The 18,240-nt window shown below is 34.3% G+C and overlaps 1 protein-coding gene across 1 annotated transcript; it reads right to left on the reverse strand.

The window, feature by feature from the left end:
• Nucleotides 1-507: 507 nt before the first annotated feature.
• On the reverse strand, nucleotides 508-16,901 carry LOC128231923 (E3 ubiquitin-protein ligase TRIM71-like). Its single transcript, XM_052945176.1, has 3 exons — nucleotides 16,880-16,901; nucleotides 3,771-4,709; nucleotides 508-3,299 (listed from the first exon to the last, which is right to left on the reverse strand). Exons 2-3 carry the CDS (start codon nucleotides 4,702-4,704, stop codon nucleotides 2,473-2,475), a joined length of 1,761 nt encoding a protein of 586 aa, XP_052801136.1. The 5' UTR covers nucleotides 4,705-4,709; nucleotides 16,880-16,901; the 3' UTR covers nucleotides 508-2,472.
• Between the last annotated feature and the right edge of the window lie 1,339 nt (nucleotides 16,902-18,240).

Raw genomic sequence — 18,240 nt, forward strand, 5'->3', positions numbered from 1 at the left:
AGTTTTTAATTGAGTCGACTGTTAGGTTGCAGTATTAATCAATACCACAACAAGTTTGACAACAACATACGAAGTTATGAAGAAAAGTAAAAAAATTAGTATAAAAATAATCAAAGGGCAATAACTATAAAATAACAAAGAAAAATTAATGTTGTTGTTTTTTCGCGAAGCACTTCTTCTCAGCAAAGTCAATATGTGTATGAAGTTTGAAGTCAATACCTCAAAAACATGGAATGATAGAGAGAAGAAAAAAAAATATCAAAAGGCAACAACTCTTAACCATACACAAAATAATGTTTTATGCACAGCACTTCAAATCGACACTGTCAATATGTGTAAGATGTAAAGTCAATACCTAAAAACAAATGGAGCTTAAGGGAAAGGTAGACTTCTCCCGATGTCTCAGGAAGTACAAACAGATGGACGTGACAATGTGTTTCCTATACCCAAAGGTAGGGATATAATGATGACCTGTGAGTGACCACACAACTAATGGTAAATGATTTATTCATATCTTAGATGTTCATGTCATACAATATATTAAAAAAGATGATCAAGAAAGTATTTATCGTCATCATGGCACCATTTAAAAAAGCCGAACCTACATTTTTTGCTATTTCGGGGTTTTCATCTTTTTATTATCACATTTTTGTTTGCCGCCTTTTCTGAAAACACCGGACTTAACAGCCAATAGAAATTGAGTTTACTGGTTAGAAGAAGTTGCAGAAAAACCGGAACCTACATGTCATTGTATATGACGTTTTATATTGTTTTTTGTATCTCCTGAAAAAGTACAAAAATGTAAGTTCAGCATTTTTAAATGGTGCCATCGATAAGCTGATTCTTTATTTAGTCTTGAATAAAAACACAAAAAGAAAGTTTGTTAAATATTTACACAAAATTTACGCCAAATATTTAAAAAATATTAATAAGTCTGTTTTTTTTCAGGTACTGTCAGAATACGGACCAAAACTCTTGCTAAAGTACAGATATCATTTGAAATAAAAAGAACGACGAGAGTTGTTGTTCGCTACATGGGGCTCTACTGTTCATCGTATTTTATCTATTATCTACTAGTATTTACTAAATAAGTTTTCTTAAGTTGAAGTTATTAAAATTTCACATGTCTACTGTTCAATTTGGATAATTGAATGTGCATGTGAGAAAAGAAAACTATTAAATGGTTAGTGATTAATACATACAGAAATTCTAAATACAGTCAAAGTATGCACATTTTATACAAACTCTCATAAAAAAAACAACAACAAAAAATAATGTCAATCAAGTAAAGTATGATGATTTCCTTTGATCTAGAATAAAAGTTCTAAAAATAAAAAGTAACGACACTATTTAAAACAACAATCGAAACCATTTGCATACAGTTTAACACCCAAAACGTGTTGTTGCTGTTGTTGTTTTCGTGGTATAAGACGACCATACAAGTGTCTGGTACAAATGTACCTGTTTTTCCTGACATCCAATGGTTCTTCTAAATACTTTTGTGCTTCAGTAATTTAATGAAAACTAATAAGGTACAATCCCAGTAGTCAAAATTGCATATATCAACCATGCTTACTAAGAGGCACAGGGATGTGATTTGTTTTGTTTTTTTAGCTGATTAAAAAAGATATTAGTGTGCTTTTGGTTGTTAGAGTTGATATCCCGGTTTGCTTTAAATTTAAAGTCAGAAGAACCCTCAAAAGAGCTTCAAAAAAGCCAGTTTTTCTTCTACAGCAGTGTGCTTTTGACCCCAAAAGTGCCCCAAGAACCCATGGCCGAAATGGTTTCAGCCCTCCAGCTACCAGGTCAATCACATCCCTGAGGCACAACGTAAGGCCCAAACGACACAAACATATATAGCACAATTACAGAACACAGACCACACAGGCATCACCACTACCCCTTTGTCAATAAAATTGGATAATCTTTATATCACTATAAAAAATTATGTCCCTTGCATCCAACGAACATTTTCTGCTGACTCTGGGGGTAGTCCAAATAATTGTACGTTGACGGATTTTTTTTTATGATTTTTGATATGGCAAATCCTTCAAAGGGATTGGAAGAATCCCGTATAACATGTCAATTAATTTTCGACTAACTCTGGGGGAAGCAGGCTCCAAATAAGTAGTTTGTCTTATCCATCCTCTGCATCAAACAGTGTTACAGTCTCGAGGAGAACAGTACTGTTAACGCATTTAACGCAAATGGCAAGTCCCTTATAACATACAAGGTTGAAAATGATAACATAAGTGAAGACTTTTGATGTGTGGCCGAAACATCCCATGTAAGACTATGATTGGCAACTTCCATTTTCTTCACATTTTTAAAAAAATCTGTTAATTCGTTAATAAAAATGTACACTGTATACTTTGAGGACTTTCAGTATTCACAAATCATTTATTAATCAAGACACTGATAACATCTTGTCTAACAATACAACACTTTTGAAGTGTCTTCTGCGGAGGAAAGCTACACAGCTTTAAATGTAAATATCTTGATATGATTATTCACCTGGCTTCCAACGAACATTTTCAGCTGACTCCGGGAGAAGCAAACACTAAGTGGTTTATCTAATCCATCTATGGTACCAAGCAATGTTTCCATCGTACCTGCTTCAGTGTCAAGGAGAACAATATTGTTGGTATCTCTCCCGCAAACAGCAAGTTCACCATTCCCTACCACATCTAGACCGTGTGGAAATTTCAAAATTGGATCTTCATATTTAGCCAGAACATCCAACTTAAGACTAAACTTAACTACAGTGTGGCTGTCTCTGTCAACAACAAAGAGACATGGCGAATTTTCTTTCATAATTCTTACATTCAATGGACCCATAAATAAATAGTTTCCAACTGATTTGTTGTCAACTTTATGGATGATTCTTCCTGCAAGGCTCATGGCTTCAATTTTCTTAGCATTTTTGAAGCATACATACAACATATTATCGTGATAATCTACTCCTCTGCAATCTCCATCTAGCTTTAATTCTCCCTGGATGGTAAGTTCATCTCCATTGATTTCTATAAATTGAATCGTTGCTTGCCTAGGCAAAGTTACTGCTGCTTTGGTCGGGGTCACAAGGCATGATTCCCATGGAAAGTATGCTAGTTTCAATTGACATTCAACTTTATTGCTCTTTGTGTTCAAAAGTCTTACAGAAGAACATCCATACCCACAATCAACAACAAGTATTTTGTCGTCTGACAGAAAGGTGATTCCACTATGCCAGCTTGGGGTGAACATTTTACCTTGCCTGGCTAAGATTTCAGCTGATGAGTCCTTTTTGAATGGGAATCCTGTGAAATACAGTAACACACAATTGTATATCATTGCCAGTAATCTGAAATGATGGATGCCAAAAACATTCTTAAACAGGGAAATCTTTTCGACTAAATTTCGGCTAAATTACTATGAATACATGATTTCCTTTTATTTATGTTTAAACCTTAGTACTTAGCATTCAAATGTTACCATGTCATGTACGTACATGTATTGCATTACTCTCATTCTACCAAATATATGACCTTTCTGGATCACAACTGAATATATCACATACATGTATCATACTACTATATTACAAATTATTGTGATGCGTCATTTTAAAATCACATACTTATAAATAATAAGCTTCACAAGGGCCTATAACTAAGTGCTTTATCCAAATATAGTGAACCTATTTAAAGGACTGTCATTCAAAGTAAAGTATGATGAAGTATTTCCTTTTAAACTTAAAAAAAATATCTAGTTAAAAAAACAATTAAACATACCTTTCTTTGTTGGCTTTTGTAGTGGCATTTTCTTGTTTTCCTCAATAGTCCCTAGGGCTGTAAGAGACATCATCAGATCAGTAGTTTCGTGGTCCTTAACAAACTTGGAAGTCTGAATTGACATATTTGTATTTATATCATCTAACGTTGTTCGAATTTCCTCCAGCTGACGTTTGGACTGTTTAGCCACAACAAATAACTGACTAATGTTATTTTCATGTGATTCTAGACTGGATTTGATTGCGTTCATTTGATCTTTTGCAACCTGGCATTTCTTTTTAAAATATTGAACATTTTCATCATTGATTTTCTTGATATCATTCACCTTGGCTAGCAGCTCTTTCTCTCTCTTGTCGAAGTATGCAACTACCTCTGCTCTGTGTTCTCGTATTTGTTTGAGTTCTTCAGCTACCTCTTCTTCAATAGTCTTCAGGCACGTTTCAATCAATTTATCACAGTTTTCTAGGTCGCGGTCCACTTTTGCAATGTTGGTATTTAGACTTTCAAAGTCCTTGCCCTGCCGAAAGCCTTCAGCAATGTCTGGTATATAGTCAATTTTGCATGTTTGATGACCTACAACAATACAGTCTCTGCAATTAAGAGAATCGTGTTCGGAGCAGAAAAACTTGATAATTTCATTGGAATGACTCGGACATTGTTCCGTACATCCGGTTAATCCTTTTTTACCATCTGCCTTGTTAGGAGAATGAAAATATGGCATGGAATCACCACTGAGTACAACATGGTCTTGGGTAACCTTCATATTTCTATGGACTTTGACACAGCTTAAGCAGAGGTATTCATCGCAGTTGTCACAGAAGCTGTTAGCAGCAATGTGACCGCCCCCTTTCTCACAGGGGCTACAGTACATTGTGTCATCAGCCGACGAATTGTCAACATCATCTGAATGGTCAATACCCTGAAGTTCCATCATAAAAGCTGAAAGAAAGCATACTTATCATACAAATATGCACTCATTTGGAACTCCTCGGCCATTTTATCGCAAACAACCTCGGATGTATGCCGGTACATTAGTAGAATCAGTTCTTAAAATTTTGAATTATATTATTAATTAAATGTAGTAGTTAAGCTTATATTTTTTTTTATCTAAGTTTAAATTGATTTCCAGTGAAGTGTATTATTGCAAACATAATTAAGATTACCAAGAGTTAAGCAGGGGTGTAGAAATATGGGCGTAAAGACTATTTGCCAAAAAGTTTTCCACCTACCCTAATATGGTATAATAAGGCCACCAGTATACATTACAAAGGGACTACAAAATGATTCAGTGGTATGGTCCATTACTTCTAGGTGTATATGTCCAAAACTAAATTGCACCTTTCAATGTTTTGCTTGCCCGTTTGGTATTTAATTTTAAACTGTGTTATGGTCTCCATTTACATGTAAAACCTGCAGAAATTATTCAAGGTATAATCCAAATAATTTATCAAATTAATTACGCTAATAATTTTGCTTTTTCCTTCTTTAAGAAATTATTAGCTCATAAGCAGGGCCTGTATTCCTAAAAAGGTTGATTTTCAAAACCATTGATATCAGGTATTTCTAAAGTCAATGAAAATAATATATTTCAGAAATAACCAAGTAATTGTTTCATATGACCAGTGAGATGCAAAAATAAGGATACAACCTAAGTTAGGAACTTAAGATGTTTAATGAATACTGGCTTAATGTTTTTATGAGCTTTTCATATAAAATACCTTATAATCATAATAAAATGAACAGTAAAACCCAACTGTCAACCAACTTAAAAACCGCTCCTTCCACTACCTCAAATAAATTCCCATTCCATAACAGGCACGCACTTCAGTGTGGCGCCAACAAAGAGTCCTTAACCCTAAATGTCGGATGCCAGAATAACCCATTAACCCTACATGTTGGTGCTTTAGAATAAATCCAGCCTCACACATCAATCTGTCTGACAATATTTTCAGAACTCTATGTAGTACATAACCAAATCGTCCAATATACTTCTCAATCTGTCATTCAATACTTCAAAACGTACCAATTTATATGCTCTTCTATCTGTCCAATATATCTGTTCAGAATTGCATTGCCTTGTCTTATTCAGCTTGTACATGGATATACACTGTTAGTCCTGAAAATATATAAGAAAACATTCCACAAAATTTACCAACAAACTCATAACTCATGATATAAGTCCCTGTACCTTTATGAGACTGTTTCCCCAAAGCCCCATATCTTATGAGGCCATTTTTTAAACTTCAGTACAGAACTATAAAAATCTACCTATGAACCCCTATATATATCTTATAAGACTATTTTCCAGACTCCAGAGCATGACTGATCTAAAAATCTACATATATGAAACCCCTTCAAGACTCCAGAAGGTGACTTTCTAAAAATCTACATATGAACCTTTTTATCTTATGAGGCCATTTTCCAGACTCCAGAACATAACTATCTGAAAATCTACATATGAACTCCTATATCTTATGAGGCTATTTTCCAGACTCCAGAACATTACTGTCTTAAAATCTGCATATGAGCCCACATATCTAATGAGACTGTTTTCCAGACTCCAGAACATAACTGTCTAAAAATCTGCATATTGGCCCCAATATCTTATGAGACTGTTTTCCAGATTCCAGAACATAACTGTCTAAAAATCTGCATATTGGCCCCAATATCTTATGAGACTGTTTTCCAGACTCCAGAACGTAACTGTCTAAAAATCTGCATATTGGCCCCAATATCTTATGAGACTGTTTTCCAGATTCCAGAACATAACTGTCTTAAAATCTGCATATGAGCCCCCATATCTAATGAGACTGTTTTCCAGACTTCAGAACGTAACTGTCTAAAAATCTGCATATGGGCCCAAATATCTTATGAGACTGTTTTCCAGACTCCAGAACGTAACTGTCTAAAAATTCCATATTGGCCCCCATTTCTTGTGAGACTGTTTTTCAGACTCCAGAACATAACTATCTAAAACTGCATATGAGCCCCATGCATATCTTGTGAGACTGTTATCCAGACTCCAAAACGTAACTGTCTAAAAATCTGCATATTGGCCCCAATATCTTATGAGACTGTTTTCCAGACTCCAGAATGTAACTGTCTAAAACTGCATTTGAGCCCCCATATCTTATGAGACTGTTTTCCAGACTCCAGAACATAACTGCGTATGAACCCCCATATCTTGTCAGACTGTCTTCCAGACTCCAGAACATAACTGCATTTGAGCCCCCATATCTTGTGAGACTGTTTTCCAGACTCCAGAACATAACTGCGTATGAGCCCCAATATCTTGACAGACTGTCTTCCAGACTCCAGAACATAACTGCGTATGAGCCCCCATATCTTGTCAGACTGTCTTCCAGACTCCAGAACATAACTGCGTATGAGCCCCCATATCTTGTCAGACTGTCTTCCAGACTCCAGAACATAACTGCGTATGAGCCCACATATCTAATGAGACTGTTTTCCAGGCTCCAGAACATAACTGTTTAAAAATCTGCATATGAGCCCCCATATCTTATGAGACTGTTTTCCAGACTCCAGAACAAAACTATCTAAAAATCTGCATGTGAGCCCCCATATCTTATGAGACTGTTTTCCAGACTCCAGAACAAAACTATCTAAAACTGCATATGAGCCCATGTACCAAACTGAGATTATTTTCCAAACCCAAGAGGTTTCTTATATAATAGTACTGCATATGTCGAGAGGTATAAAGCACCTATCTGGTCTATGTCTGCCAACAGTAAGTTTCATATCCCAGACTGTTCGCAAAGGTCTTAAGTTTCTGGAATGGCTAATCATTTTGTTCAATGCTGATGCGAAGCTGAGAAATCCAAGAAACACAAACATTTAGTGAGTATTCATAATCCTCTTAATCTTTAAGTTCATTCTACATTAAGTGTGCATATTTTTTGGAAGAAAAGGTTTCAAAATAACTACGCAAAATCCTTTTGTAACCACTTTTATTTTGAAGAACAATGTTCTCTTGGTAAAATTCAGAAGTCAGTGACATCAAACAGGTTCTATATTTTTAGCTCACCTGAGAACAAAGTGCTCAAGGTGAGCTATTGTGATCGGTCTATGTCCGTCGTCTGTCGTCTGTCGTTCGTCGTCTGTCGTTCGGCGTCAACAATTGGCTATAATCATCTTCTTATCCTAAACCACTTGGACAATTTTGATGAAACTTCATAGTTATGATCCTTGGTTGGTGCTTTTTCATATTTTTCAAAGAAATGAATTCCATGCCGAACTCTGGTTGCCATGGCAACCTAAAGGAAAAGTGTCAACAACTGGTTATAATCATCTTCTTCTCCTAAAGCGCTTGGACAATTTTGATGAAACTTCATAGGAATGATCCTTGATTGGTGCTTTTTCAAATTTGTTCAAAGAAATGAATTCCATGCAGAACTCTGGTTGCCATGGCAACCTAAAGGAAATGTCAACAATTGGTTGTAATCATCATCTTCTCCTAAACCCCTTGGACAATTTTAATGTAACTTCATAAGAATGATCCTTAGTTGGTGCTTTTTCAAATTTGATCAAAGAAATAAATTCCATGCAGAACTCTGGTTGCCATGGCAAACTAAACGAAAAGTGTCAACAATTGGTTATAATCATCATCTTCTCATAAAGCCCTTGGACAATTTTAATAAAACTTCATAGGAATGATCCTTGGTTGGTGCTTTTTCAAAATTGTTAAAAGAAATTAATTCCATGCAGAACTCTGGTTGCAATTGCAACCTAAAGGAAAAATTACAAAACTTTTTTTGGCAAATACTATGAAACCTAGTGCTTAAATATTTGGTGTGTAACATTGTCGATTGGTTATCTACCATGTTTATTCAAATTATGCCCCTGGAGAAAAATTGGCCTCACCCCGTGGGTTACAAGTTCATTATTTTAAGTACATTTTGTTAAAATCTGATAGTTATGTAAAGTTTACTCATGAAGCAAGGGCAGCAAGTCTTGCTATATGGTCTCCATTTTTGTTGGAGATTCCACTATTTTCCATTATTAGCAACAATATTTTAAATTTTATTAAGTCTCCAACATAGTCACTTCTGAGGTAATTATGGTTCTTTTTTTAGGTTCATAAATCATATAATTATAATACATTTTATTCTTTAGAAGAAATTTCATTTTTACTTAATAATAAATTTAATAATCAGACTTTTCCATTGAACTTCATGTAGATTATTGTTCATGCAAAAGCTACAATCTTATCTTCTGTGTGGATAGTGTTATTCAATTATAATGTATATAAAGAAAATACAAATATTAACAGAAGAAGGCTTTAAAATTATGTTTTAGTCACACTTGGGGATGTGACGGGGTCAAGCCATAATGCAGCCATTATAGGGCGCGGACAGACCTTTATAAACTCAACAACAATAACAATAACACAGTAGAAGGAATGTGATGTTGTCCTAGTTGGGCAATTGTGATAATATGAATTGAAGGATTAGAATGTGATCTGAAGTTTGATTTTTAGAGCTTAAGGCAGTTTATTGATTTTATTGGATGGTGCACTGTTTGTGGTTTGTGTATCCATACTAAAAGTTCTTTCAGTGTGCAAGCAATTTAACATAGTTTTGTCAGTGTGCAGACAATTGAACAAAGTCCTGTCACTATGCAGGCAATTGAACAAAGTCCTGTCAGTGTGCAGGCAACTGAAAAAGTCCTGTCAGTAGGCAAGTATCTGTACCAAGTGCTGTCAGTGTGCAGTCAATCATCAAGTCCTGTCAGTGTGGTGCACAGGCAACTGAACAAAATCCTGTCAGTGTGCAGTCAATCACCAAGTCCTATCAGTGTGCAGGAAACTGTGACAAGTCCTGTCAGTGTGCAAGCAACCATGACAAGTCCTGTCAGTGATTATCCAGGCAACATGTTTGACCAGTATGTTTTTATGCCCCTGAAGGTGGGCTTATTAAAATCACATTGTCCGTCCGTCCGTCTGTCAGTCCGTCCGTCCGTCAGTCCTTCCGTGTGTCTGGCTCAATGACTAGTGTATATATAACTTGCCACATGTGTTCGACATACCAAGACGACGTGTCATGTGCAAGACCCATGTCCTTACCTCTAAGGTCAAGGTCACGCTTTGTGTTTATTCACAATGGAATGCTGCATATAAGAACATAGAGTATAAGTTGTCATGTCCCGGCTGTAACTTTCTCTTGTATGGACATAATTTATAATGACTTGCCACATATCAAGACAACGTGTAGTGTGCAAGACCCGTGTCCCTACATCTAAGGTCAAGTTCACAGTATGTATTATTCACAATGGAATGCTGCAAATATAAGGACAAAGAGTGCGTGCATAGGTTGTCGTGTCCAGGCTATAACTTTCTCTTGTATGGACAGATTTTAAAATGACTTGCCACATGTGTTTAACATACCAAGACGGCAGGTCACGAGCAAGACCCATGTCCCTACCTCTAAGGTGAAAGATACACTAAGTGTTTATTCACAATGGAATGCTGAATATGAGGACATAAGAGTGTAAGTTGTCAAGTATGGGTGGTATTTCAAAGGCAATTTATAATAACTTGCCATATGTATTTGACACGTAAAGGCAAGATCAACTTTTCATGTACTTGTTCATAGGTCACATTTGGGGGCATTCGTCACATACTGTGACAGCTCTTGTTCAATATTCTTTGAGAAACAAGCTATATTGACTCAGGTGAGCGATTTAGGGCCATCATGGCCTTCTTGTTTAACTTAATCCTGAAATGGGAACTACTATAATAATTAAACAGGTAGTCAGATACGTTATGTTTATAGAATTAGGCTAAATTAGCCTAAAGTATATAATTAATGCATAAAAACCTCTCAGTTTCGGTTTTAAATTCTGCTCTATTTCGCTTAACACTTGCAAGTTGCAACAAATACGCGGATACTGGACTTACCGAAATACGATTATTAACCGAAAGATGGATAACATTACTATACCGAAAGAATCATGAAAGTTGCCGAAAGACGCCTTCTAATGCATTTTTTTATTGTCTTTATATTAATATTATACAAATATTACCAAACGTAATGTAACATTTGTGGAATAGATATGGAAAGAAATAATTCATTTTAATTAACAACCCAGTGTGTACGTGTTGTTATTAAAACACCGGCTTGCTTATTTCATTAGGCACCGTGTTTCTCGGTAAGTTTAATGAAGTGTTTTAGGTCTTATATGTATGCAAAATCGTATAAAAGAAAATTTCAATATTGTTGTCTACACGTCTTTAAAATATTTTTGCTAGTGTATTATAATATTTTAACTTCAGGCATGAGCGGCATGATAACTCCCTGCTAAGCATCCCTTTGTTTATTGCACTTTTCTCACAGCATGGGGTCATTTTCCTGTGTATCTGTTTATTGGTACTGGGCCTTTTAAAGTTGACACTTTCAGAGTAGATAATCTCATTGTCTGACTTATATATATATCAAATTAGTCAGAGTTAAAAACAAATAAGTATTATAATAAATACACAATTATGATTTGACGTTTACGGGCTCTAAAGTAATCGATTCAACTGACCCATGAAATAACATGTAATAAAACATTATCAAAGGGCTTATTGATGTATCTTATTGTTGCCTTCAACCCTATGTCAATTGTGGACTCATTCAAAAATGCAAAGTTTCTGAAAACTTACTTCACAACATGCCTTGTTTTCGACACAAAAATTACTCTCTTAACAGGAAGATATATATATATACAAATACACCAAGAAATGAAATATTGTGTAAATCATGTAATTGTATATATAATTGTAACAGAATATCTTATAACAATAATTGAAAATGCGCAATCAGGCAATGCACTTCTTGGTATGTGTAATTACCTATGCATTTTGTGAAAGGTGTTCGCTAGTTTTTGTTATTTTTGCTAGTTTGCCTTTCTTGTAATTCAAAAATATAAGATAGAAAACAATTTGAAATGGTTGTTTGAATAACTTTGAACTTGTGTGTTAAATTATAACATTGGGGGAAAATGCATTTTGCACTCATTAATATATATAAATAGGCGTTATTCATGTCTTTGAATTCAAAGATATATGCATTTTTAAATAAATTAATTAGTGTTTTGGTATTATTTTGCACTCCGCAAAAGCAGCTATTGCTTTATAACTCAAACTATTTTACAAACCAAAAGTCAAGTCAAGTCAAGTCAAGTTATATTTATTTATAAAGTCGGGTTTACAACATATAGAAACACAAGCTTTGAAGCATACCGCCAACAACAGCGATCTTTATCCGATAATGATACCTTCAATAGGCAATAAAAGCGGCTTTGTCATAATGAGATTAGTCATCTGATAACATAACGGTAGCACTTAATCCGGTATCGAAAAGTGATACCGGGTACCGGGCGATACCGGATACCGGGTACCGGCTTTTAGCACCACCCCACGATTCGTGGTAACATTTAATCTTTAAATCCATTATTTTTATAAATATTAGCTCATTTTTCTTTGCTTTCGATCTGTAGTAACTGAACGACATCTATTAAAAAATACTAGTTGGTAAACAGCGCTTGAGAAATGGGCCGGAAGCCGGTAAAATAACCCGGTTACTCGAGCATCTTCAACCACAGGTACTTGACACAAACTTTTTTAAATGTTCTATATGGGCTATATACTATAATAACATATCTTAATACACATATAAATAGGCCGATTTTTGATTATGTGACTTGCGTCTGAGTCTTGAACAACCGGCTATTTTCCCCACATCAACAAAAATAAAATCTGTTATTTTTTGTCATGTTTTTATGTTTACATCCGTTTAAAACCCCGATTGTTGGTATTGTTTATTTTTATTTCCGCGCGTTCGGACTACAATACAGCATTAGCTCGATACATGACCTCATTAGTCGCATCCCCCTTTTCAAGTTATAATGATTTGCGAAGCAATGGAGGTTGAACAAATATTATTTTTTCAAGTTTGCAACATGAGCGTGTCTGGCCTTCTGTTAGTCCTATTACCATTTACAATACTGTTAAGACCAAACTTTACACTCTTGTTCACTAGGAGTGCACTAGTAGTGAACAATTTGTGCACTAAGGATAAACTAATGTAGTCTGTAGTTTATTAGATAAGCCAGTATAGATTTTCCTGGTCCACTCAGATTGGCCTTACTATATTGATTTAATTTAACTGATAAGATCATTTCCTCTAGCAGATTAACTTGTGATAAAACATTTTAGTAAACTGCATTTATTGATGACTTTATGATGATCATCATTTAATGGGCCAGTAACTCAAGACAATGGGTTTCTACCCAGCATTTACTGGTCATATTTGTCAACTTTTTAATTCTAATGTAGGTGAAATAAGAATAAAACATTTCTTAATTAAATCCAATAAATATTCTTTGTAAGCCAATATTTGAAAATAGGGGTGTTATCAATATAATTGTGATACTATTGTAACATCCAAACATTTGTTTTGGTAATTCAGACATTTAATTAAAGTCAATTAGTGATTACAAAGTAATAATTCTGAATCCTTAGTAAATAAGTGAACAGCACTATTATATATTCAAACAGTGAATGCAAAACCAATGCTTATGATAAAAAAGGTAATTGTAATTTAAAAGTAGAAAAAAAAATGCATGCAGTGTTGAAAAAAAAATACCTTGCCTTAATTAGATTTAAAAATAGAAGCTCAGGCTATTTCTTCAGAAACAGATTTTTCATATATGCATTACATTATAACTTCATCAAAAAGTTTATAAATACTAATCTAGATGATATTGCAATTGTCTGTAACTTTCCTGTATAGATGTTACGTAACTATATTCACGATTAATTTCATTACTTTTCATAAATAAACATCTTAAAAGCCTAGTTTGAGCATTTGATACTGAATGTATCTATTTATCTTTATATATAAAAAGAGCACTAACGGGAATTATCCTACCAAATGGCCCACTAACCAGGCATTAATTTTGAATGTTTAGAAAATGATAAAATGCTTATTCATACTTTTGTAATGAGATTACCCATTGTAACAATGTTAGCCCCAATAGGTCGGGACAATAAACAATACACAGGAAGTATCAGGGACCCTGCTGTGATAACTTAAAAATGACAAAAAAGGGAATTATCCTATGCATCCAATCATTAACCAGGCATTACAATGAATATGAGTTCTATTAAACTTACTATTTGATGTTAAAATACATGTTATGCATGGTTAAAATTAAATATCTCTACTTTTAACAATTTGATTAACAAATGATGAAAAGTGTCCTAAAGAAATAGTTTTTTTTTTTTAATTTATAATGCAATTACAAAATATAATTAATAAATATAAACTATTTTCCATCTTTTATAAAAACATATGTTGTTAACATCTCTTCTCTAAAACCAAATTTGTAAGAAAATATTGAGTTGCCTAGTTTTAAGAAGATTGTCATGTTAATTCTCTGCTGTGTATCCCTTGTTTATTGCACTAGTGTCATTGCAGGGGCCAATTTCCTGTGTATTTGTTTATTGGCTCGGGGCCATTTGGAGGTGACACCATTTAGAGTAGAAAATAGCATTGTCCTATTAACACACAACCAATTCTTGCATAAACAATATGTGCATAGCCAATGTATTAATTTGACTGATGAGAAGTAAATAATAAACAAATAAAGTAACATTACATTTATGTTGTAGGATATAAATCATATAAATGGGATATTATTAATAATAACTAACATTACTCTTATTCTTACTCTAAAGCATTGTTATAATGCTTTTAATATGATTTAAAAAGTTATCAAAATGAAACGGTAAGTCAAACACTGACAGATCTGAGATTTAAAAGACAGCAGAAGGCAATAAAGATAAAGATCAATAAACAGAATTGTGTACTATGGGGGGGGGGGGTGCTTAAAGAAGGCTAAGTGTAGCCTTCAATGGATAGTATTTCATTTAATAATGAAGCAGCAGAACCAATTATACAAAACTTCTAAAATATATGTTTATCTATTATGTGTTTCAAATTAGAAATGCAATCAATAAATCTTGGTACAATTTAGAAAATGTACTATAATAATTAATGTTGTACTTATTTGATAATGATTGCTGTTAGGCTGTCACCTTAAATCACAATACATTTATTAAACAAAAATAAACATAAAATTATAAGTTTTAGAATAGATGGAAGAAAATCTTGTTTTTTATAACCTTTGAATGAATCAACAATGGCACAACAATTTCACAGTTTGAGCTTGGAACAATAAGGTATGAACCTTGAGGATTACCTATTTTAAATAACGAACAACTTCATTATATCCTTGTAAAATGTATTGTTATTGTTAAAATAAAGGCTTATGAATTCATTTCATCATTATGTTCAATAAGTGTTTGAAGATGAAACCCTTTAACCCAGAACCAAAGTTATATCACTATACCTATCAATTAATATCAAAATAATGCAATGCATATTAATAAAGAAAACAAAACAAAAACATTTAAATATCTTTGTTTGACAATTTCTTTTATACAAAACATCAGTTTTTTAATTCAATAAATCTATATCATTTACATGAAAGATCCAAATGGATTATAAGTATTCTCTATAAATTAATTAACATTAAAACATCTGTTTAAACTACACCCATCATTCTAAGTTTCACTGTAAAGATAGCCTTTATTATAGACTGAATAAACCTTATCTGGTCAGCCCCTTGTCTGCATTTAGTCTTTCCCTAGTCTTCCCCTTGTCTTACCCTAGTGCACTACGAAGTGCACTGATGGTGAACTGATAGTGAACAAGAAGTTCACTAACTGTCAAGTTTGGTCTTAACCGTACTGTACGCAACAGTCCTTTTTGTATACTCGTTTGACCCGGGTGTGAACAAAATGAAACAAGCTTGCAGTGGTGTCACTGATAAAAATAATCCATTATTTTGAATTTGAACCTTTGGTGAAATATCGTGCGCTTTAAACGTCACAAAGTGTCCAGTTATTTCTTTTGGTTGTTAAAACGGAATAAGTTAGCTGCACACGAATATCTAGAACCACAGAAAATGAAGTTAGATGTTTAATTTTCAGAGGTTCAGAGTGATTCAGTGGCTGAAAGTATGATTGGTAGAGAAGAAATTACATATATTGTTAGGAGGGAATTGCTAGCAAATGGCAAGGCATGTGGTCTGGAATGTTATAATAATATCCTGAATCTGAATTTGACAGTAATTTGATTTAGACAGCCCTAACTGGGAGGGTTATTATATATTCAAGTATATTTATGTTAAGGTTCCCTGTAACAAAATAAACATGCACCAGAAGACTAGAAATTGTGGTTAAAAAAGGCTAAAATTCCTCCCACAAGGGGCGTTGCCCCCTTGACCCTAACTGGGGAAGAACACCCAGACCCCCCCCCCCCCGCCTACTTTTGGGATATTCCCTGCTACTTAAATTAATTACCCCTGGTTAAGTCATTAACTTTAACTGCAAAATTAAATTACTATACGCGATCTACTTGCAGCGCACTTAAACATACCAATTTCTGAGCATGTGAACCGTCCAAATACATCCGAGGTGGTTGTTTTCGATAAAATGGCCGAGGAGTTCCGAATGATACGCAATAAAGCTAAATACGCATCCAATTAAATTATACAATACAGCCATTTTATTTTAGATGATGTAAGTTTTTGCTATGGACATTGATATTTATATAGAACTTATATATTGAAATACACATACATATACATAAACCCCTCGCATTAGTTAACGTTAAAAAACAGAATGAAATACAAAATGTAGTATCACTCATAAATTAGATTAACATTGATTTTATAGACCTTGTTTTTCTAAATTTCTAATAAGAAATTGCATTTACCTGAATTGTTTCCATCATTATATTTACAGTTAAATTCTTATTTTATATGATGTTGTTAAACTAAAACTTCCTATTTACAAATGGTATCGATATCACTTTAAGTGTGCGTGTCTTTGAATCGATATTATGTAATTATTTCACTGAAAAAAAAGATTGTTAGACTAAATCTTTCCATTCAAAATTCTGGTATATGTCTAAAGCTGTAAATGTAATATGATCTGCATGCTCAGAGATATATACTCCACCTATAGCCATATCACGCACCTATAAACCATCGATTGGCAACTGCCCGATATCGGTGAAACGATAAGAATTAATAATTTATCCACAATCCTTAGCACGCGCTCGGCAGATATCGGAAAATTCCGATCGGTGATTAACGGCGATCTACGGTTATTTCTGCCAGCTCTGCTGATAAATTTTTTTAACACCGATCGACATGTCGCATGTAATATGTTTGTAGTTTGTCGTTATTGTATTTTCTCTAATTATCGAAGTATTAATCAGGACCTAATATGTTCCTGATTAAATTTATATTTAGTTTTAATTAATGTTTTCCTTCATGTATATATTCGGCCGATGTCGGACGTCTCGAAAACGACCACACGGTAAGATCTCGGAATGAAATTGCACTGCACGCGTGGGTTTGAGCTAATCGCATTAACACAGACGAGAGTTGCCAACCCACGGTTTATAGGTCCGTGGCCATATGTATTCAGTCGCTATAATAAACTCAGTACAGGAACATCTCTGAAATTTCAGCACTCTGTAACCTCTTCTGGACAATTTGCTTTTTTTGTTAGGCCAACCAACCATTATTGTATCTCTTAGGACGCTAAGACCTTTGTATAGTTTTGTTTCCCTTCTTATCTCATTTAACTTCCTATCAGTTATAGGTAAGTTTGTATGACCAAATGCACTTGGGGGTCCATAGCTTCCGAGTAACTAGGTAAAGTGTCCCTTACGGATTTTCTACTTAGAGTATCAGCCAACGGTACATTCTTTCCGTTCTTAAACTCTAATTTGGTGTTATACCTTTGCAGTTGTAACATCATTCGTTGTAACCTAGCAGGGGCCTGGTAAAATGTTATGATAGAAACCAATGGGAGATGATCATTTTGAACTATGACCTCTCTGCCGTAGATATATTGCTCAAATATACGACAACCAAACCAAATGGAATACATTTCCTTTTCAATATGAGCATAGTTTTGCTCCCTTTTCGTCACTGTTTTTGACGCGTATGCTGGACGTTCATTTTGTACAAGAGAACTTGTCATCATGTCCTTGACCTTTTGAAAAGCTTCGTCATGTTCCTTTTCCCAATGGAAGTGAACATTCTTCGCACAAAGCTGCCTTAAAGGGCTTGTGACTGTTGTCAAGTTTGGCGCAAACTTCGATAAATATTGACCATACCCAAAATTGTTTCTAACTCAGCTTGGCTTTGTGGAGAGCTCATTTCTGCTAAAGCAGATATTTTCGATTTGTCTGCTTTTAGACCATCACATGTTAAAACATGACCAAAATATGAAACTTCACTAACACTAACATGAAGCTTATCTTGGTTAAACTTGATTCCCATTTCTCTTGACCTATTCATGACCAATCTCATATTTGCATCATGC

The sequence above is a fragment of the Mya arenaria genome, chromosome 4 (assembly GCF_026914265.1).
Source record: "Mya arenaria isolate MELC-2E11 chromosome 4, ASM2691426v1".
NCBI lineage: Eukaryota > Metazoa > Mollusca > Bivalvia > Myida > Myidae > Mya > Mya arenaria.

Coding starts and splice junctions, on each gene's coding strand:
- LOC128231923 (XM_052945176.1), bottom strand. CDS start 4,704: ATGATGGAACTTCAGGGTATTGACCATTCAGATGATGTTGACAATTCG. Junction 3,300..3,770: donor ACAAAAGCCAACAAAGAAAG/GTATGTTTAATT, acceptor TGTATTTCACAG/GATTCCCATTCAAAAAGGAC.